Genomic DNA, 24,060 nt, shown 5'->3' with positions numbered 1-24,060 from the left:
GCCTTAGGACTGCATATGCGCGTTGGCTGGTCTAGCCTGAAATACAAGCTTTTTTAATGCTATTTGTGCATAAGAACCAGCATTTATGGGATAGTTCATGTCAGATTTTGAAGTTGATTTAAAATATTTCATTTAAATGTTGGTGTGGCAAGTAGGTTTTGAGATTTCAAGATTCCCCCATTTAAGTAGATAGGACTTGTTCTTGGTTTCCTGAAATAGCTGCCCGGAGGCGTTGCAAATATGGCCGCCGAGTGAACAGACTTTCTTTGAAATGGACTTTGATGAAGCACAGTGAAAATCTCTGAAGCACTATCAAACCAAGCAGCTTTCTGTTGGTAAGCGTGGCGGATCCACACGACCAACTTGAAACCATTACGAAATCTGCGTAGGCAAATCTTGAGAATTCCCAATTGTGTGAATTCCTATTGAAATGACTGGATTTTGCCTTTGAAAAATTGTTAAATGTGACCACAACTTGGTCAGATCCCTGCAAAAACACGACTCTTGACTGATCCTCGAGCTCCGCCAATAGGTTGCTTATGCACTTGGAAAATCTCAGAAAATCTGAGATTTTCTATGTTTATTGAACAAGAAATCACCACAGGCTGCTGATGAGAATCATGTGTGAGCATTTTCCATTGGGATACACAAATAACTGTCTAAATGAATCTTGTGACTGCTTTTGCCAATAACAAATATCAGCAAAACAAGAAAAACACTATTCTGAGAAAGCAAGTATGCATGCATTGCCAGGTTACAGATCAACAAACTAATCTAGTTGCATGAGCTGTCAGTTGAAGACTTACCCTAAAGGAGATGAAGCCAAGCTAAAAGTGACTGAATAGATTTTAAAGCAGTGCAAAAGAGTGTAGAGAAAGGAGAGAGGAATATGAAGGGAAAGAGGGAGAGAGGCAGGAAGCTCAGCCCTATCAATGTCTCAGAGGGGATCCGAACTCTTTTAAAAACATCCAAGCAACATACACGCATACGCACGAAAACTCTGGGCCAGAAACTGCCTCTGGGACACGTGAGAAAAGACCCTGTAATAGGCACAAGTCTGTACTTAAAAGGATCGTTCACTTCAGTTGCAGTGGTTCCCAAGTGAACAGCTCATTGAAAGGGAAGATCTACGTCATTAATGATTTCAATTTGCTCTTCACACAAAGTGATCAAATAACTGCAGAGGAATATAGTGCACAAGCTGTATTTTTTCTTTTATATGGATATGATTATTTTTTAAATGTGTACATTTATGTTGAATGTATTTATCTATTTTGTATTTTAATTTTTTTTATTATTATCAACAATATTTCTCTGTATAATTGAATTATTCATTTTGGTTGAAAAGGGTTGTATGGAGCTCTTGGTTAATGCTTTAGAAAAGTTTCAAAATAAATAAAAATTTTTGGGGAAATTAAGTTAAAATAAAATATAATTATTAGATGGGAAAACTTAATGTAGAAATTTTTACTTGGCAACAAACTGAAATAAAAATAAGTTGAAGTTGAAGTACCAAAATTACTAAAACTAAAACTGAAGTGAAATAAATTAAAGTAGAAATGTATGAAGAAATATTTAACAAAATTACTAACATTTAAACTAGAATAGAAAACATACAAATAAAAGATATAGAAATATTAATTTAATAAAGAATATTTTATTTTAATATAAATATATAAATAATACTAAATATGGACTTTCATAAAACTTTTTTTTCCTTTGCTATTGAAAATCATGGTCACTATGAACTGCTGTTGTATGTATACTTGCAGGGTCTTTTGCTGTTTATAATCATGTCACCACATTTACATTAAAAAGGTTTTGTTTCATAAACATGACAAATGTTGAAAGATGTTAATTTAATCTGAAAAACATCTGTATCACTGCACTTTGTGTAAATATTTATGTAAAGAAAACACTATCCAAAAAAGCTTAAACTATGAAAATTTGAGAATGGCACCAGACTAAAGAGAAAAGCTCAGAAAATTAATGTGCTAACTTGAGTTAGAAGACGGACACTTGTTAAGTGAATTACCCCTTACAAAGGCTTAAATCAACCTGTATGATAACTGACCATGGTTCTTAAATAACTAGACTTAGTGGAATAGATCTGCTATGCTGTTGCTGTTATTGCTGTTGCTGTAGAGCAAGTACGGGATTTGTTACTGCCAATACATACACGACACGCTGCTGTGAAAAATAAGACATGCTGCTGCTGTACAATATAGTGTACATGAATTACCCGTAGCAGATCTATACAGGTGGAGCTGGGGAAGGTGGAGGGATTCTGAAAGCGTGCTCCACTGCTAAGGCAAATGCTACTCATGTATTTTAAGACTGAGCATGCAAGCTCATTGGCTACTAATACAGCAGGAACCAATCATCTGTGTCCTATAGATAAAGATAGTGATTACAAGCAGTTGAGTTAAGGACCTATTAGCCTGCCCATTTAGAGTTTCATGACAGAACTTTGTATTTTTCTTTCATTGCATTGCTTTTGTGTCGTTATTTTGGTGGTCGAAAGAATATCAGTGTGTGGATGTCAAATGGATGTCAAATTTTTGATGTCAGTTTGATTTGCATTTTTGACCTGGTTTTTTTTTTTTTTTTTTACGTCAATTTGATATTTTTTTCAACAGCAATTGGACATCAGTGTGTGGACGTCAACTGGATGTCAAGTTTTTGATGTCAATTTGACTTTTTTTATTTTATTTTATTTTTTACATCAATTGGACTGTGAGGACGTCAAATTGACAAAAACATTGACGTCAATTTGATGGGTTTTTTCGACATCAATTGGACATCAGTGTGTGGACGTCAAAATGACATCAAAAAATTGACGTCAATTTGACGCAAATTTTTCTGAAGTCAATTTGGCGTCAATTTTTTTGACGTCAATTTGACATCATTTTTTGACGTCAATTTGACGCAAATTTTTCTGAAGTCAACTTGACATTTTTTTAACGTCAATTTGGCGTCAATTTTTTTGACGTCAATTTGACATCATTTTTTGACGTCAATTTGACGTCAATTTTTTTGACGTTAATTTGACGTCAATTTGATGTACATTTTTTTTTACTTCAATTTGACGTTTTCTTTTCCGACATCAATTTGACATCAGTGAATGGATATCAACAATGTCCAACAGCATTTTTGAAAATCTACTTATCCCATCTACTTATCAGCAACTTGTACACCTTAACAGTTTTGTATTATTAGAATGGCAGTGGCTAAATGCATTGCATATTGTACTAGGCAGATGTGTATTTCCGCGCGTGTTTTTTATTGTGGCGACTTGCTTGTTGACTTTATCCTGCTGGAGTGCCTAACTTGGAAGAAATAGTGAGGATCACTGATCTAGGTGGTTATCCATGCTTGTTTGGAGAGCTTTAAAGTCCACGTGAACCGGAAGTTGCAAACGACTTTTCTCCAGTGTTGTGACGTATTTCCAAGTGAAACAGAATATTGAATACTTTAGCGCTCCTCCTCTCCATCTCTCGCTCATAGCAGACTAACGGTTGCAGAGGAGTGGTTTACGCGTTTTCAACCCAAGTCGTCAAACTGATGTTATCAGAGAAGGAACGCCATTCCAGACCGGAAGTAACTTTTCATATTTTGATTAAAGATTACCACGAAAAACAATTTTTTTCTGTGTATTAACTTGCACGGATTAATTGTTTACCACAAGACTAGTAATATGCACTAACAAAGTAGATAAGGTCAATTTTGATTTCATGTGTACTTTAATTATTTTGTGGATTGCTACAGTATGTTAGTATGAGTGATGGTGGCTGAAAATCTTGTAATAAATGTTGTAGTTTATAATGTCTTAAAATGAGTGATACAAGTTGTTCCATCTTCATACAGGTGCTGTACAGCAGTCAAATCCAGAATCAGCTGAGGCTGACATCATCAAATACATAAAGAACTATCTCTGATCAGCTGATCAGATATGTTGGTATGGGACGCCAGAAGGGCCAGACAGCCCTTGATCTTTGTTCTCAATCAGAATAGGTGCATTTTTGTTTTTATTTACATTTGTATAACTGATTTGAAGTTTGCTGAATAAAAGTTCTGTCATGACAGCTCTCTGAGTGTTTGGCATAGTAATGGGTATGACAGTGTTGATATATTTGGTCTTGGTGGAATACATCTGCTACGCTGCTGCTGATGATGATTATTCCTGCTGCTGCTGCAGAGTAAGGATGGGATTTGCTACTGCTAATACATACACTACACGCTGCTGTGAGCAAGTAAGACATGCTGCTGCTGTACAATAGTATACATGAATTACCCATAGCAGATCTATACAGGTGGAGCTGGGGAAGGTGGAGGGTTTCTGAAAGCACACTGCATCTGTTACAGCAAATGCTGATTAAGTATTTGTAGAATGAGTATCGAGCTCATTGGCTACTGATACAGCAGGGAGAATTATGTAATTGCAAGCAAACTGAGTTAAGAACCATAAGCCTGTGCCATCTAGAGTTTCACGACATAACTTTGTATTACTATTCCAACATAATATCCACATTCATTTTAAAGGCTTTAACTTTCATATGCCTTACCGATCCTTTCTCCAGCCACTCCATGAGGCTCTGCGCGGTGGTGCAGGGCAGCTGGGAGCGCAGTGAGTTGCGGTCCTCCTCCCCGGCCTGCAGCTCCAGTGCCAATCGCAGCTCCTCAGCCAGCTGGAGTACTTGCAGGGGCCCGACGCTCACAGGAGAGCCCAGGTCATACAGCCCATTACTGAACTCCACCGCAGCCTTGGAACCTGCCGACAGAAACATAAGATAGACTAAATAATAAATAGAAGAGGTTAGACTCATGGGTTAGTGTTCATACGCTCATATGGGTGATACAGGTTTGAATCCACCAAATTTTACAATGCCATTCCTTCTTTCTTTTATTACCATGTCTTTTATTTTTATGAAAGCAGCCAAAAGGCAATTTTCACTCAGAAATTGCTAGTAAATTTCACAAATAATTACAAAAAACAGCAAGTAACACATTGAATTAAACATGACGTTTTAAAGTAGAAAGACTGAAATAGTATCAGGTTTATTATCGTTAACTGAAACAAAAATTATTAGTTGAATTATTAGAAATGACTAAAAATTAAACTAAAATTAACATGAAAACTAAAAATATGAAACTAAAAGCTAATTCAAAATATTAATAAAACTATAATAAAACTAAAATAACACTAAATAGTATTATTTTGTAAAGTGTACTCCAATAATCTTTGTTTTAATTACAATTTCATAAAATAATTTTTGCAGTATATGTGAAAAAAGATGTGATATATGGTACAAGTAGGGCAAAAAGTGACTTGAGAGGGAAAGAGAGATGCAGCATCACGCCATGTCATATATCATCACATCATATTAACCATCACCCACACCGCTGCAACCACGTGTCGCCTCCATCAACTCACACAACAACAGTTCCAACTGTCCCCATCTGGATACTATGGAATGAGACGTAACAAATTTACAGGAAGCACCAGAACATCTGGAAACCATCAGGATTCTATAACACTTTAAATGTGTATGACGGCATCGCTCCATTTTTAACGCCAGAATCACCAATCAGAACAAAGAGAGACACAGCTGACAACTGGATAAGGACCTCGGTGTCAATTTTTATCTTATGCAATTGCCAGCACATTACACAATTTTCCATTAGTTTAAGTGGGAAAAAATCAGGTCCCGTTACCATAAGATTTATATCGTTTCCATTTGTTCTTTCAAAGAGATTCTGCATGCATGCAAAGAATGCGAGACATAATGTACATAACTGTTTATATAAATGCGTAATTTGTGCATTCAGGCGCAAGTGTTTTGCTTGGCTGAGAGCATGAAATGACCTCATTGGTTGCTTTAATGAAGGGGTGGGGGCTGTGCCAGTAAATGTGCCGAACCAGGAGAATTCTGAGAATTATTCCTATTATGGACAAATCAATAAAACAGATATGGTATAAAATTATATATAATGATGAAACAAACGTGGATTTGCAGTAAGGAAAAAGGATGTTACAATAAGTATTAATAATTAAGTATGCTTTCAAATAAACAGACTAAAACAGACTGGAATATTGATTTACAGAGTGGAATATTTATTCTTGCTCTGCTACTCATGCTCACAAACATCCCTTAGGTTTTAATAATGCAAAATCCAAAACTACTTAAAATAAAATAAATAAATAATAAAATAAAATAAAATAAAATAAAATAAAGCTACTGGAAATTATTTATAAATAAAATAAAAATACAATAAATAAATAAAATAATAACAAAAATGAATGTCACATAGAATAAAATCATAATAAATAAATAAAAAAATAAAATAAAATATAAATTCACCTAAAATAAACTAAACAAAACTAAATATGAAAATCACCTAAAATAAAATAAAATATAAAATCACTTAAAATTAGGGGTGTAACGATACGCTCAGGTCACGATACGGTACGTATCTCGATACAGAGTTCACGATACGATACGTATCACGATATTTTGAACAAAATGAAACTGAAATTCAAACAAGATTTATTAAAAAAACATGAACAAATTTCAATAATTTTCCTTGTTGTACATACAAGATCACATTTCAATAAAATAAATAAATATAAAATTTTAATAAAAACCTTCTGTATTCAAATTAACAGTTGAATAGGGCTGTCTGTCACTGAAAAAAAATGTTAAATTTAACATGAACTTAGAATTATGAATAGGGGCCGTTCACATATCGCGTCTAAAAACGCGTGGAAGGCGCGGCCGCACCGCTTCTCCTTCTTTCCAAAGCGATTGCGCTCCCGTGGCGTCGGTCGTTGCTATGCAACCATGAACTGAGCTCTCCAAGAGGATCAGGATGTTTCTGCAAAGGATAAATGATTTCTAGCCCTTGCATTAGTTTTACTACGAGATATATTGATGGAGATAAGATATAAAAACCACCATGAACAGCTATGATCAGCTGTTCGGCTGAGCTTTTGATGTTTTGTTACGGAAAGGCCATAGCTGATCGGTTGATTCTTGTCACACGACCTGCGGAGCGCTTGCGGCATTCTGAGAAGTTGAGAATTGCATGCGCGTCGCGACCGCGTTGATCCCATTATGAGCGCGCCTGCCGCCCGGCTACATTTGAAAATAAAAACTGACTTGCACACGGAAAAGACGCAATATGTGAACGGCCCCTAACTTAAAGCAAAGCATCGCAAGCGTCTTTTGCTTTTCTGTGAGCACAGCTGTTGCTGTGCACTGCGGTGAAAGAAAGCCACGACTTTTCTCACGCGACCATGCAAGAGACTGACATGAGAAACGTTTAAACCTGCTTGCAAGATTCAATGTGTGCCCAAAACACTTACTGAACTAGAGAGCTGATTGAGACACACCATCTACGATAAATCGTTACACCCCTAATTCTTATAGTAATTTAAAAATGTGGTAGCATTGGATCTGGACAGGAAGGATAACTCTGGGAGTTGGAAGGGGTGTGTCGCGATTCTGCCTTCTCACATCGCGATACAGGTTCGTGGACCTGCGTATCGCGATTTCGGTTTCATATCGCATATCGTTACAGCCCTACTTAAAATCAAATCACAAATAAAAAAATAAAAATACATAGAATATAAAATCACCTGAAATATAAAATAAAATCAAAAAAGAATCAAAATATAAAAATCACCTAGAATAAATAAAATAAAAAATAAAATTAAATAAAAAATAAAATTAAATAAAATCACCTAAAATAAACAAAATAAAACTAAATATAAAAAAATCACCTAAAATAAAATAAAATATCAAATCATCTTAAATAAAAAATAAAACTAAATAAAATATAAAATCACCTAAAATAAAAAAGAAAATAAATTCCAATCACCTAAAATAAACAAAATAAAACTAAATATAAAAATCACCTAAAATAAAAATAAAATATCAAATCACCTTAAATAAAAAATAAAACTAAATAAAATATAAAATCACCTAAAATAAATTTAAAATCACCTAAAATAAAAAAGTAAAATAAAATTCAATAACCTAAAATGAAAAAATAAATAAATACAAATCACCTAAAATAAAAATAAAATAAAATATAAAATAACTTAAAATCAAATCACCTTAAATAAATAAAAAAACTACATAAAATTTAAAAACATCTGGAATAAATAAAAATCACCTAAAATATAAAATAAAATAAAGCTATTGGAAATAATTTGGAAAAAAAAAAAAAAAAAAAAAAAATCTTAATCACAAAAGGAAATGTTGGATCAGAGATGTTCCAAGTGTCACCAGCAGGTGGAGGCATTTTAAGAACCTTGAGGACCTCTTAATAACAACAGTCCTTCATTGTCATGAGTCAGTTCACACAGCAGAACTAAAGAGACGCAACATGCCTGTGGTCAACTCCCATCACACTCTCCTATTCTTAACACACACAGACAGACACTCATTTAAAGTCTAGATCCAGGTTTAGCCTCATGGTATGACATTTGATTACTAAACATTAATGGTTTTAAATGATTTAAATTCATAAGCAATTGATTTATAAGCCTGTGCTATTTGAAGTCCTGCATCTGTAATATTTGGCACATTCTGTACAATTATAACTCATGACATGCAGGACTACTCAGCTAATAGACTATGTGTGGTATGCAATCCAACATCTTATATCAGAGTATTATTTTACATTACACATATCTCATGATATTTCAGCTGTAAATTCAATAAAAATGGCATGTATTTTAAATAAACGTAGTATTTCCTTATTGAGTCCTAGCTCAATTTAAAAAAATCATCCAATTAAAATATTAATTTATTTAAAAATATGATGTGCAAATTAAAAATAGGAGCCCTTGGTCTTTAGATCACTATTCATGTTGCTATTTTTATTCCACATTAAAAGTAAAAAAGCCAACATTGTTTTGCCTAAATGTTAATGGTAGTTATGAAACTGAAATAAACAGTTTATCACAGATTTTGTCACAGTCCAGACTAGCTGAGTCCACTGCACTGTACCTCTTGTTGTCTCACTCAGACAGCAAACTGCATGCTCCTTTCCTTCCCTCCCCCCAGCCTTCATTTGTTGACTGCCCACATTAAACATTTATCCTCTATTAGTTAAATCGTGTTGGCAATCGCTGAGAATGCTTGAGGGGCTTCACAGCCCCCACATCCTCTCCCTACCCAACCCTGGTAAGAGTTTCCCCTCCAAAACTGCCAGTTACTTGCTTTGTTATAAAATGTTGTGCTGAAAAGTTGCACACCCTACAATACTAGTCAATATGTTAATATGGATACAATATGTTTTTAACATATACCATAATCTACTGTACATACCATAGGGTTGCCGACCAATAAATAAAATAAATGATATACTCATATTATTACTAAATATTTTTATATACTTATATATACATTAATTAATACATTAATATAAAAAAAAAAAAAAAAAAAATATATATATATATATATATATATATATATATATATATATATATATATATATATAATTAACATATAACATATTTAATAAAATCAATACATTAATACATGTTAAAAAAAACTTTAAATACATTAACAAATAAAAAAACATTACTAGTTGGTTGAGTTTTGAGATATAATAATTTATTATTAATTACTGTAATATACTGTAAAATAACAAGCATACATACATATACAAAATTGTTATATATATAATATTAATATATATATATATATATATATATATATATATATATATATACAGTATTTATACTTAGATATAAATTTAATTTTATATTTATATATAAATTATAATTAATTAACACAACACATTTATTAAAATCAATACATTAATATGTTTAAATACATTAAATATATTAATAAATAAAAACATACTTTTAAAAACGTTGAACTCATTTGAAGTCATTTAAATCAAAATATTAATACTAGTAGAATTCTGAGATATAATAATTTAATGAAAAATGTTATATATTAAAAATATTATATGTATTATAGATTTTATATTTATATTATATTTTTACTTATTTTGTATTTTTAAATACTATCATATAATTATTATATAATCTATAGTAAGTATAAATTAATATAATATCAATTATATATATACAATATAAATATAATATAAATTAAACTGACCGTCCCATCATTAAGCCATACATTTTACTATCCAAGGCTTTTCATTTAGCTTTACCTTTGTTTGACAAGCACTTTTCTTTCAAAATATCCAACACCATGTAATTCTTTCAAAAAGCTTCACACATGTAGCGTTGAGGGAATCCAATTAGCATGCATAGATCAAGAGATATGTTGAAAAAAACAGGCTTGTATAGGAGCAGAACCTTATCTGATCGCTTCCTGAAAAGCAGCCAATCAGAAACAGACTGCAAGATTACCTTTACCTGACCCATTTTTTTTTTGAGAAGCTATTTTAAAATATCCTGTTTGTTATTCTGGAAAGAAGCAATGGACATAATTGTGGACCAGCTCATGGTTATTTTACAAACACAAGGAAGGATGTGATCCTTGCACAAGTTCATCAGGAGGATTTCAAATTGGCTTGAAGGAAAATTAAAGTCTTACCAGCAATAATATCATCCATTTGTTCCAAGGCTGCTTCTAACATGTGACTCGCATCTGAGGCCATGGCGCCAGCCGTCTACTGCATCTGCTGGTTTGCTTCTCAGTGACCTGCAAAAATGTGTCATATAATTATGCAACATTATGAATAAAAGTCACAATTACAGTTGCTGGGAAAGTGCATTTCGAAATTGAGGGTGGAGTAAAAAAAATTAATCTTGTGTGTGAACCAATACCATGAATCTCATCTGACGGCAAGTAGCAGCTTGGTGTGTCTAAGACTGTAATGTACGATGATGCCAAAGTAACCTGACATTACATAAATTCCCTTGAGCAAATGTGGTATACAACAACATGTAAATACAAATCATACTGTCCACTATGACAAGTCTGTGTTTAGAAAATGCTTTATGTTGCTTTCTGAAGCTTTAATATAAAATGGTCTCCATATTAAGGAGCTGGTATTTTCCCAAGAGTTAACCCCTGACTCTCTGCTTTGACGTATCCCGAGGCAGGTTGACTTTCTCCCTGTGGGACCTCAGTGATGGAGGGAAATTTGAGAATAATTAAGCTTGTCAGGGTCAAGTTTCACCCTATTGTCATGCCTTGTGGCATGTGTAATACGCACATTCATACATCATATATTTAGGCCTGCACACTTAAGCCTCTCTAAATTATGAAAGCCCGTTTCTGCCTCAGAGTAAAGGTGCGGTACACATTTACCATTGCCTGGCCAGTCATTTCAAAAGGAATCCACAAGCAGGAATTACGCACAAAGGCAAAAGTTTTGCAGATTTTGATTCAAGTTTTTTTCTGCATGCTAATGTGACCACATCTTAAAAGAAGTAAAAAGGAATTAAAAAGGAATTTATTGTACTTGCAACTTTTATTGCACAATTACAACTTATTTTCCTCATGATTACAAATTTATTTCTCACAAATCTCGCAATTTGATTTTAAAAATCAATATGTAACTTTAAAGGTGCCGTAGAACGTCTTTTTAAAAGATGTAATATAACTCTAAGGTGTCCCCTGAATGTGTCTGTGAAGTTTCAGCTCAAAATACCCCATAGATTTTTTTTTATTAATTTTTTTAACTGCCTATTTTGGGGCATCATTAAATATGAGCCGATTTAGGCTGCAGCCCCTTTAAATGCTCACGCTCCCCGCCCACGGAGCTCACGCTTGCCTTAAACAGTGCATAAACAAAGTTCACACAGCTAATATAACCCTCAAAATGTTCGTCATGCAGCATGTCTAATCGCGTAAGTATGGTATTTATTTGGATGTTTACATTTGATTCTGAATGAGTTTGAGGTTTTGCTCCGTGGCTAAAGCTAACATTACACACTGTTGGAGAGATTTATAAAGAATGAAGTTGTGTTTATGAATTATACAGACTGCAAGTGTTTAAAAATGAAAATAGTGACGGCTCTTGTCTCCGTGAATACAGTAAGAAACGATGGTAACTTTAACCACATTTAACAGTACATTAGCAACATGCTAACGAAACATTTAGAAAGACAATTTACAAATATCACTAAAAATATCATGTTATCATGGATCATGTCAGGTATTATCGCTCCATCTGCCATTTTTCGCTATTGTCCTTGCTTGCTTACCTAGTCTGATGATTCAGCTGTGCACAGATCCAGACGTTAATACTGCCTGCCCTTGTGTAATGCCTCGATCATGGGCTGGCATATGCAAATATTGGGGGCGTACATATTAATGATCCCGACTGTTACGTTATGTTGAGATTCGCCTGTTCTTCGGAAGTCTTTTAAACAAATGAGATTTATATAAGAAGGAGGAAACAATGGAGTTTAAGACTCACTGTATGTCATTTCCATGTACTGAACTCTTGTTATTCAACTATGCCAAGATAAATTCAATTCTCAATTCGATGGCACCTTTAAATTTTATACAATTACTTTATGAAGAATGATAATACAAGTAAAAAAAACCTCAAAAAACATAAATTGACACTTCGATGAGGGCTCTTTTGACTTAGGCCCCGCCCCATTCACACTAGTGCATTTTTGTTTTAAAACGCATAACTTTTGCTACAGTTACGCCTGTCATTTACACTACTCAGGCATTTTCAACATTAAAAAACAGAGACTTTTGAAAACGCTGCATAGCCGTTTTAGTTTGAAAATGCCGGGGTTGCATTTCAGTGTAAACGGACCAAAATGGAAACTTTTGAAAACTATGGCGTGGCTGCCCACGTTTGCTCTGCGCATCCTTGACGACTGTGTAAACAATAGACTGAACTGCAATCGCTGCTTTGTTGTCATTTTTAGCAGCCATTGTGCAGTTAAACTCTGCACATTTTAAAACGCGTTTCTGAAATGCTGTGGAAACGCCAGTGTAGATGAGGATCGTATTCATTTTAAAACGCCGCTTTAAAACGAAAACGCACTAGTGTAAACGCTACCACAAAGTAACCACTTGAAACACCTTAGAAACCATCTAGCAACCACCCAGAGCACCTTAGCAACAGCATAGCAGGAAAAAAAACATTAGCATAGCAGAACGCTTTAGCATAGTAGCGCTGGCAACTCTCACATGTGCTTCTTCAGAAACTATAAAAATTTAGTTTATTAAATTATTTTATTTGTATAAGAGCGCAAAAATTTGCATTAGACAAAATTTAACTTTATCCTCACAATTAGAGCTGCACGATTCTGGATAAATTGAGAATCACAATTTTTTTGTTTCAAATACATATTCTCCCACGATTCTGAACAGACAAACAAAATAACATGTAATAATTTACTAGGCCTGGGACAATACATTGATTCTGATATTTTCTCTCTTGAATCGATTCTGAGCTTAGTTTTAACAGCAGATGGCACTCTAGGCTAGTTTTTAACCGCATACTCAAATGCTCACGAAGAAGAGAGCTGGAGAGTGCTCGTGTGTTCGGCTGAGTCATGTAAGTGGTTAAATATACTTGCACTTTGGCTCAGAATGCTTTATGACGCGAGATTAATGTAAACACAGCCCACTGCGAACACCCTTGTAATTCGCTTCAACCTTTTCAAACTTTATGAATGATTAGTTTAGGTTTAAGTGGTGTGTGTAAAGGAACCGGAAGCAAGCAGAGTACGGCTGTTTCTAAAGCACGAAATGCCATCTGCTGTTCAAATCTCAGAATCGATTCGAGAGAGAATTGCGATACATTCAGAAAATATCAGAATCGCTCCAGATTCTTTGTATCGCAAATATCGATGTATTGTCCCAGCCCTACAACTATTACTAGAGAAAATTACTGACAAAATGTTAATTGCTGCTGTCTATTTAAAAATGTTTAATTAATTTGAAAGAATTATTTGTTAAAAATCTGTTTGAATCAATGACTTACTCATAAATACTTCACTTGTTTCATTAATAGATGAACCAGCGTTTTTGAACAAATCCCTTGAATGAACGATTCAATGACAAATAAATTTTTAACAGTCATTTGCTGCCAACAATCGTTATTTGAAGCACTTTCAAAAGGTGATTTTCCCTATTTTGTTTGTTACCATAAACATCAGTGTTTATATATGAATTATGAAATATAAACTTTTATCTTCTACTTTTATGATAATCTGAATATTTGTAACAATTAAATACTTTGTGGTTGAAAAGACTGTTTGTGAAGCTGTTTCATAGCCTGTATGATAACTGCTTTCTCTGGTTCAGCAGCAGCGACAATACAGATTTGAATTTTGTCAAAGGTTTAATAGACACAGGCGAATCGATGTCATTTAGGTATGAGATTGCGTGGGTGTTTGAATCGAGGTCGCGATCTTTTAATGATTATTCGTGCAACTCGCAATGCGATTTTAAATGTCAATATGTAACTTCAAATTTCATAATGTGATTGTGACTTAATGGAGAATTATAATACAAGTGAAAAAAGTGGGGGAGGGTTCTTTTGACTAGTCAGCAACCACATAGTAACCACCCAGAACACCTTAGCAACAGCATAGCAACGCCTCAATGACACCTCAGAACACTCCTCTTGAATAATAACAGTGACTTTTCAGAAAATATAAAATCTAGTTTATTAAATTATACAGTGAGAGAGCAAAAACGTAATGAATTACATTAGATGGATGTCGTGCAACAAAAAGATATTATATTTTATAAATGTCAGGCCACATTGTGAACAGAACATTTAACCTACTTGTAATCTTGTAAGTGGGCAGCACAGACGCATGCCAGTCGGGTGGAGGGTCACAAAAGGCAACTGTCCAGGGCAACTGTGCTAAAAGGGTGCACGGCCCACAATGCTGTTCATTATGTAGCTTAATTTAGCCTCACACGACAAGAAAGTCTTGACTCTATTCGGGGCAGTGGGATCTTTCCCTGCTGAAACAACGTAATTGAAACACACAACAGCGCTGTAATCACGGCCCTGATAAGAATGTAAATATAAGCCTTCAGTTAAATGACAAGAAGAGATGAGCACAGCCTGGTGCTGTTCATTAATAGATAGCATGCTTTTTAATACAAGCAAAATGGAAAATCCAGTACAACCTCAAGCATTTCGCACACACCCCAGTTATTCGAGCAGATAAGGGTGTGTAGGCTTTCTGTCATGTGCTATCTGCCCTAAAAAAAATTCTTATTTGATCACACTGATGAGGCATTTTCATCCCTCTTCACTTATTACAAGGTGGCACAGTTTGTAGGGCAAAGAAATATACCTGTGTTGTTTATTAAACACGTCTCTCGAAACAAGTTTTACCATTCTCTTTCTCGTTTCACGTCCAATAATCTGCATTTCTGTGCTAACAAATATCTAAGCCATTCATGAGAAATCACAACCATTTTTAGATTCCTGACTCAGGCGCTCTTATCTGACCCACAAACTCAGCAATTTCAGTGTAGGCAATTAAATCAGTCTGACAAATATAATGTTAACCACAGTAGTTCGCCTGTGTCATCTGCTTCATACCATTACGACCTGACGAATCACTTCAAGAGACTGTTCCCATTACATCTTCTGTGGTTTAGCTTTTTATTTCTCCACTGTGGACAGTTCTCCATTCAAACGCTCCACCTGTGTATAATTTTCTCCGTATGTATTGTATGGTGTGTTTCACCTGGGTTCAACGCCAGACAACTACAGTTAAAGCACATTATAGAAACAGCATGAGAAGCAAATAACAAAGTTAATTCCAAGACCTCATTAATATCACATTTCCTCAATCATTCCAAAGGAATGCTAGGAATTTTACTGGATCACAAAAATCCTGAAGACCTTATGAAATTAAACACTCCTGAGGAAGTTGAACTCATTCAAATTCTTCTGACCTTTAGATATAAAATCAATAGGGTAATTCCGTGTCAAATCAAACAAATTTCGGAAACTTCCCTGGCTCAAACTTTTGATTTTGCTAATATGTTTTCTGTAGAAAGACAAACATAAATAGTGATGAAAGCCAAAATATTAAAGGTGCCATCGAACGTTTTTTTTACAAGATGTAATATAAGTCTAAGGTGTCCCCTGAATGTGTCTGTGAAGTTGCAGCTCAAAATAGCCCATAGATTTTTTTTTTATACATTTTTTTAACTGCCTATTTTGAGGCATAATTAGAAATGCGCCGATTCATGCTGCGGCCCCTTTAATTGCTCGCGCTCTCCGCCCCCTCCCGGGCTCTCGACTCTATCATCGCATAAACAAAGTTTACACAGCTAACATAACCCTCAAAATGGATCTTTACAAAGTGTTCGTCATGCAGCATGTCTAATTGCATAAGTATGGTATTTATTTGGGTGTTTACATTTGATTCTGAATGAGTTTGATAGTGCTCCGTGGCTAAAGCTAACATTACACACTGTTGGAGAGATTTATAAAGAATGAAGTTGTGTTTATGAATTATACAGACTGCAAGTGTTTAAAAATGAAAATAGCGACGGCTCTTGTCTCAGTGAATACAGTAAGAAACTATGATAACTTTAACCACATTTAACATTACATTAGCAACATGCTAACAAAACATTTAGAAAGACAATTTACAAATATCACTAAAAATATCATGATATCATGGATCATGTCAGTTATTATTACTCCATCTGCCATTTTTCGCTATTGTTCTTGCTTGCTTACCTAGTCTGATGATTCAGCTGTGCACAGATCCAGACGTTAATACTGGCTGCCCTTGTCTAATGCTTTGAACATGAGCTGGCATATGCAAATATTGGGGGCGTACATATTAATGATCCCGACTGTTATGTAACAGTTGGTGTTACGTATGTTGAGATTCGCCTGTTCTTCGGAGGTCTTTTAAACAAATGAGATTTATATAAGAAGGAGGAAACAATGGAGTTTGAGACTCACTGTATGTCATTTCCATGTACTGAACTCTTGTTATTCAACTATGCCGAGGTAAATTCAATTTTTAATTTAATGGCACCTTTAAATGTCACAGATGTATATTTACAGAGTAATCCACTATTTTGTAGAGATGGGTCAAAATGACCATTTTCACCTGAGATTTGGAGCCAATTTACTGGGGTGTAAAAATGACTTGAGAAAGATGGCAGCATCATTATTTTATTTTTACACGGAGATTGGTAGGTCTTAGATTAGTAAAATCTGTTGACTTTAGCAATCTTTGTTTCATTATAGGGCCAACAGTGACAGTTCAAAAATGGCAAAAAGCAATTTTTTGAAGATATTTTAATATCCTTTTAGATTCTGGTTCTATATAGTCTTTATAGTTCAGTCTCATAGATATGGGGATCTCAAAGCAGCTCCATGTTCAAATTGTTGAATTTTACCCATTTTCAGTGAGAAGTATCAGCTGTATGCAAAGTGATCCACATTTGGTTTTTGAAAATGTGTACAATTTACCAATGTACTCACAGAGCCACATTAAGATCTCTATATCTCTGGGATTGAACCATCGAGGGCCTTTAAAATGAAGATACCAAAAGGAAAGTTTGTTAAGAACCAAAATCTGAAGGATATTAAAGCGGAACTCAGTAAGATTTGCGAAGCTCCCCGTACAGGTTCCTTCAGTGAATCACACTGTCGTAAATACTCCAAGCGCAGCTCTGGACTACAACGACTACAACGCTCACCAGCGCGGTAGTTTTGCAATACAGTAAAGAAATCTCGATGGAGGTGGGTAATTTTCGAAATTGTGAAGGCAGAATCGCGACACACCCCTTCCAACTCCCAGAGTTATCCTTCCTGTCCAGATCCAATGCTACCACATTTTTAAATTACTATAAGTATTAGGGGTGTAACGATTTATCGTAGATGGTGTGTCTCAATCAGCTCTCTAGTTCAGTAAGTGTTTCGGGCACACATTGAATCTTGCAAGCAGGTTTAAACGTTTCTCATGTCAGTCTCTTGCATGGTCGCGTGAGAAAATCGTGGCTTTTTTTCACCGCAGTGCACAGCAACAGCTGTGCTCACAGAAAAGCAAAAGACGCTTGCGATGCTTTGCTTTAAGTTAGGGGCCGTTCACATATTGCGTCTTTTCCGCGTGCAAGTCAGTTATTATTTTCAAATGTAGCCGGGCGGCAGGCGCGCTCATAATGGGATCAACGCGGTCGCGACGCGCATGCAATTCTCAACTTCTCAGAATGCCGCAAGCACACCGCAGGTCGTGTGACAAGAATCAACCGATCAGCTATGGCCTTTCCGTAACAAAACATCAAAAGCTCAGCCGAACAGCTGATCATAGCTGTTCATGGTGGTTTTTATATCTTATCTCCATCAATATATCTCGTAGTAAAACTAATGCAAGGGCTAGAAATCATTTATCCTTTGCAGAAACATCCTGATCCTCTTGGAGAGCTCAGTTCATGGTTGCATAGCAACGACCGACGCCACAGGAGCGCAAGCGCTTTGGAAAGAAGGAGAAGCGGTGCGGCCGCGCCTTCCACGCGTTTTTAGACGCGATATGTGAACGGCCCCTATTCATAATTCTAAGTTCATGTTAAATTTAACATTTATTTTCAGTGACAGACAGCCCTATTCAACTGTTAATTTGAATACAGAAGGTTTTTATTAAAATTTTTATTTATTTATTTTATTGGAATGTGATCTTGTATGTACAACAAGGAAAATTATTGAAATTTGTTCATGTTTTTTTAATAAATCTTTGAGTTTGAATTTCAGTTTCATTTTGTTCAAAATATCGTGATACGTATCGTATCGTGAACTCTGTATCGAGATACGTACCGTATCGTGACCTGAGCGTATCGTTACACCCCTACTTATAATGTCATAATATATACATTGTTTTTGAATTACCGTAAAGCGTTTTGTCACTCTCGCGTGAACGTGAACATGAGGCGAAATTGTGTCGGGTCGGCGCAGCTCAACTTGCAAGTGCTGTTTTTTGGCGGAGACGTGCCAGAGGGGGTTAGTGCTCGCCTTAAACACACCACTACAAGTCAATTAACCATCGTAAGGACTTAGAAAACTATTTATGAAGGTAAAAAAAGTTACTTAGTTCTGCTTTAAGATATCTTTAATACTTCTTGAATTACAGGCAAGAAGTGCTTTTTTGCCATTTTTGAACAGTCACTGTTGGCATACAATGAAACAAAGATTGTTAAAGTCAACAGATTTTACTAATAGACTTACCAATCTCTGAGTAAAAATAAAATAATGATGCTGACATCTTTCTAAAGTCATTTTTACATCCCTGTAAATTGACAAAGTATTACCAAAATCAAAAATTTCAAAAATAAGTAGTACTGATTATTTTACAGTTCTTATTGTAAAATAGTCAGTACTATAAATGCATATGCATCTTGCTACCAAGTTTCTCAAGTAAATCTTTCAAATGTTTGTTCAGCTGAAAATAACACAACTTCTGAAATGTTCCTCACCAGTAAGTCAGCGTTGCTTCTATCAGTGTTGACACATTCCAATACAAGCCCCTCCCGTCAGTGTTCCTGATACTCAAGAGTGTGACCGAGTCACCAGTGACTGAACGCTGATGCTGATATCTCAGTAACGACCGGTGGCATCACACACATCACATGCCGGACAGTATTCAAGTCCCCGGGCTGCTTAGATTCTCTGTGTTTACAAAACCCTGATAAGCCAACACAAACAGCGAAACCTTTAAACAGCGGGACCTTGAGTTACACACAAAAAAAAAAGGCTCTTTCCGCCCAAACCCAACAACTGCATATCTGAATATTTCCGTTCACACTGTTTCTCACAGAGATTGCAAGGTCATCCAAACCACAGGTGATTCATGAGGAGGCTTTGAGAGGGGAAACTGATTTTTAATAAAGTGTTAGAACCTGATCCCAACTATCTTCACTCTCCCATAGACTTACATTGAAGGAAGGACAAGAGTCATATCTAGAGACCAGGATATCACAGAACTTACTGGGCTATTTAGACTTTTGTCAGTAAGCAACCACCCTGAATACCATAGTAATCTGTTGGAAAATGTAAAGATCTTGTTACAACCATCATAACAGTACTTTATATGTATTTAGATGAATATTAAAGGATTAGTCCACTTTTAAATAAACTTTTCCTGATAATTTACTCACCCCCATGTCATCCAAGATGTTCATGTCCTTCTTTCTTCAGTCAAAAAGAAATTAAAGTTTTTGATGAAAACATTCCAGGATTTTTCTCCTTATAGTGGACTTCAATGGGCACCAAACAGTTGAAGGTCAAAATTAGTTTGGTGCCCATTGAAGTCTAATTAAGTAGAAAAATCCTGGAATGTTTTCATCAAAAACTTTAATTTCTTTTCGACTGAAGAAAGAAAGACATGGACATCTTGGATGACATGGGGGTGAGTAAATTATCAGGAAAAGTTTATTTAAAAGTGAACTAATCCTTTAAGTACATATATTTTTTTCTCAAACTGAACAAAGTATTTAAAGGGGTTACTCTTTTGGCGTAAGTCGATGTGCATTTTAAATATGGATATTTTTCCTACACAAACACATCGCTTTGATCCGGAGGCCTTTATAAACTTCCCAGAGCAGTGTGGATATCTTTTATGATGAATGGTTGCACTTTTTTGGGCTTCAAAATCTTATCCTCTATTTACTGCCATTATAAAGCCTGGAAGAGCCAGGACATTATTTAATATAACTCAGACTGTATTTGTCTGAAAGAAGAAAGTCATATACACATAGGATGGCTTGAGGGTGAGTAAATCATGGGGTAATTTTCATATCTGGGTGAACTTTAAAAGTTAAAGTTAAATTAAAAACATATATTTTATCATTAGACATTTAATTTTGATGTCAAATAAGTTTTAAATAAAATTGTTCTATAGTCTATTCAGTATTTAATGCAATGAAATCTGTAACTAATTAAATTACAAAAGAATTAAAGTAATCCCTTACTTTACTTTTTCAAGGGAAATGCAATTAAACTACAGTAATTAATTACTTAGTAATGCATTACACCCAACACTGTATATGTACTTATTTGATATATATATATATATATATATATATATATATATATATAAACAAATATAAATAAAATAAAATAAAATAAACTAATCTTTGGTTTCTTCATTCAAAATATAATTTCTTTTCCTTTTTGATTTGGGGTGAAATGAGACCTGGACATGTTTTCGAGAGATTCACCTTGCAAAACACATTAGTCTAGTGTTGTTTGCTTTACTTCGACATGTGACAAGTTTTGACAATACTTAAGTATTTGCTCTAGATATCACTCGCAAGCACTCAGGAATCTATAGACCTTTTGGATCCCAAACCCTTTGATATATTGTGAAACCAAACAAGCAAACTAATTCTCTTATTGTGTTTTAACAACCTACTGCTATTCATCATTTGATTCAAAGAGAATGTGAGCCCAGCGTCTGGTGCCAAAAAGCAAACTGTGGTGTTAGAATAACCGTTCTCCTTAATTTACTCCAGGATGTTTAGAGTAGCAGAAACTACTGTGGGAAGTCCCTGTATTTTTTTTAGCTATGTTACAGTTAATGATAAACAGGCTCATCCAAGGTTGTCCTTTACTAAAATACAGGAAAATTGTGACCATGAACTTGTTTGGACTTTGGAGCAGATGCACTAATGAGACTGAGTAATCATTAGTAAAGGCTTGATTCAAACCAAGAACGATAACTATAATGATCATAACGATATAGTTCTAAAAATCGTTCTAAATATAAAAGAATAGCAGAGTCCACACATCACAACTATATACATATAATAGCACAGAGGGACGATTTCATTGGAATCACTTTCAGAATGAATTTTTACAGCTGATGTACGATAAAAACACTGACAGCCAATCAGAATCCATCCTGCTTTAAAGAGCTCAAGCATTTAAAGCGACAGACGACAGCGCATGCTTAAAGGATTAGTTCACTTTAAGATGAAAATTACCCCAAGATTTACTCACCCTCAAGCCATCCTAGGTGTATATGACTTTCTGATGAACACAATCGGAGTTATATTAATAAATATCCTGACGCATTCAAGCTTTATAATGGCAGTGAACGGGACCAACGAGTATGAAGCTCAAGAAAGTGCATCCATCCATCATAAACATACTCCACACAGCTCCAGGGGGTTAATAAAGGCTGCCTGAAGTGAAGCAATGCATTTGTGTAAGAAAAATATCCATATTTAACAAGTTATAAAGTAAAATATCCACATTCAATTTACGGACAAAAGTTTTTTTTTACTTTTTTCGTAAGTTAAATACAGAAGGCGCAGGACGTAGTGTAAGCGTTTTGAAATGCGAGAGGCATTACACTTTCTTCGTAAGTTGAATACTAGGGCAGTGTACTGCCAAGAATCTGGCGATACGATACGTATCACGATACAGGGGTTCCAATATGATATATTGCAATACTGTAAGAAAGGCGATATATTGCGATATTTCTTGCTTTTTTAGAAAGAGTATCTAATTTGAGAAAAAACTAAAAAAGCTTTTCATAAAGATCACACTACCATATGCATAAAACCTAAAATAAAACAGAAAGTGTGGATGCTAATATAGTTACCATTATAGTTAAATGGTGTAAATGGGCCTTAAACCTAATTAGTTAACCAGACAAGCTTCTATCTAGTATCACTTTAGGAACTTATTTAACTCTAAATTTGTTGTATGTATGTATAGCAATTTTTAAATACCATTTTATAATATAAGTAAGCAATAAGTTTGAGGAAAGACTTCTTTATCCTCACTTATTTTGATTTTTTTTTTTTAAAAAAAGCTCAGTTTTAAATATATTTTTGTTAAATGGCAGTTTTCAACATTGATATAATAATAAGAAATGTTTCTTGAGCATCAAATCAGCATATTAGAATGATTTCTGAAGGATCATGTGACACTGAAGACTGGAGTAATGATGCTGAAAATTCAGCTTTGCATCACTGAAATAAATTACATTTTAAAATATTAAAATAGAAAATAGTTATTTAAAATTTTAATATTTCACAGTATCATTATTTTTACTGTATTTTTTATAAAGTAAATGCACTGGTGAGAAAAGAGACTTCTTTCAAAACCATTACATCTTAAATCTTAAAAAAAAAAAAATAATAATTGTATATTAAATAATAATATGTTAATAAATCCGCTGTCCCAACTATGGCCTTACTTGAAACCTTAAACCATGTTAATAATAATTTTTAATTGTTATTAATTTGCCTGGAAGCCATTCCATATACATATTTTCCATCCATGCTGTTAGCAATTCCCACTATTTACAGTAAAACCAAAAAACCACACATACTGTAAGCGGCCTTGGGCAGAAATACTGCAGGGGGAGGAAGTGGCATCAGCATTAGGTGTCAGACCAATAAACCCAGCACGTCAACACAGCTTAATATGAGAACATCAAAGACAGCAGTCCTCAAACAGCTTAACCGTCCCCACTCAGCACTCTGCATTAAACCATCCTGATGTGTGTGCGCGCGTGTGTGTTCAGTAAGCAGCTGACTGAGTGACATATCGCGTGGACTCCGCGCATACCTTGGGGTTAAACGCACTATAATGTTAGAAAGGTGACCTGAAGCGCAGTTTAAAAGCAGCAAGCTGACACAAGGCCTCATTGTTGTGGGATCTGGACGCTTTGTGTGGCTTCAGACAACGCGATGGTACAAGGTGGTTATGCTCTGCCACAAGCTACTTTCTCAATACAGGTTACTTTTCAAACACGTTAAGTCATCCACAACAAACCTGGTTCAAATAACAAAGGGATAGAGTTGCAGAGCCTTATGACTACACCACAGGAGGAGTAGCGTGATCAACAAGCGGAAGACTGAGAGGAAGCTTCATAGCATTAATAAAGAAGTTTCACATAACACTTCCACACATATTAACGTCAGAATGTCCACGAGATCAAAACAGCTCTGATGCTACACACTTGGACTGCTGTACGCCGAATGATTCATGACTCGGTGTAGGCGGTTGTAAATTTGATTCGGGCTCAACCCCTGGCCGATCCAGAGCTCTACTCACCGGAGCGGATGCGTTCTGGCAGCTGGGTTGAAT

General features: G+C 34.9%; 1 protein-coding gene across 11 annotated transcripts in view; it reads right to left on the bottom strand.

Annotated features, from left to right (window-relative positions):
* ppfibp2b (PPFIA binding protein 2b) overlaps nucleotides 1-24,060 on the bottom strand; it is a 79,265-nt gene that overhangs the window by 49,605 nt on the left and 5,600 nt on the right. For all 11 annotated transcript variants that reach the window (XM_048159656.1, XM_048159657.1, XM_048159660.1 and 8 more), the window contains exons 2-3: nucleotides 10,584-10,691; nucleotides 4,566-4,771 (exon numbers count right to left, since the gene is read on the bottom strand). In XM_048159656.1, the coding sequence (XP_048015613.1) occupies nucleotides 4,566-4,771; nucleotides 10,584-10,647 (270 nt within the window). In that variant the 5' untranslated portion in view covers nucleotides 10,648-10,691. The remainder of the gene's footprint in view (nucleotides 1-4,565; nucleotides 4,772-10,583; nucleotides 10,692-24,060) is intronic.

The sequence above is a fragment of the Megalobrama amblycephala genome, linkage group LG15 (assembly GCF_018812025.1).
Source record: "Megalobrama amblycephala isolate DHTTF-2021 linkage group LG15, ASM1881202v1, whole genome shotgun sequence".
NCBI classification, from domain to species: domain Eukaryota; kingdom Metazoa; phylum Chordata; class Actinopteri; order Cypriniformes; family Xenocyprididae; genus Megalobrama; species Megalobrama amblycephala.
The sequence above is the reverse complement of the archived record's forward strand: the minus strand, read 5'-3'. Positions and strand labels throughout refer to the sequence as shown.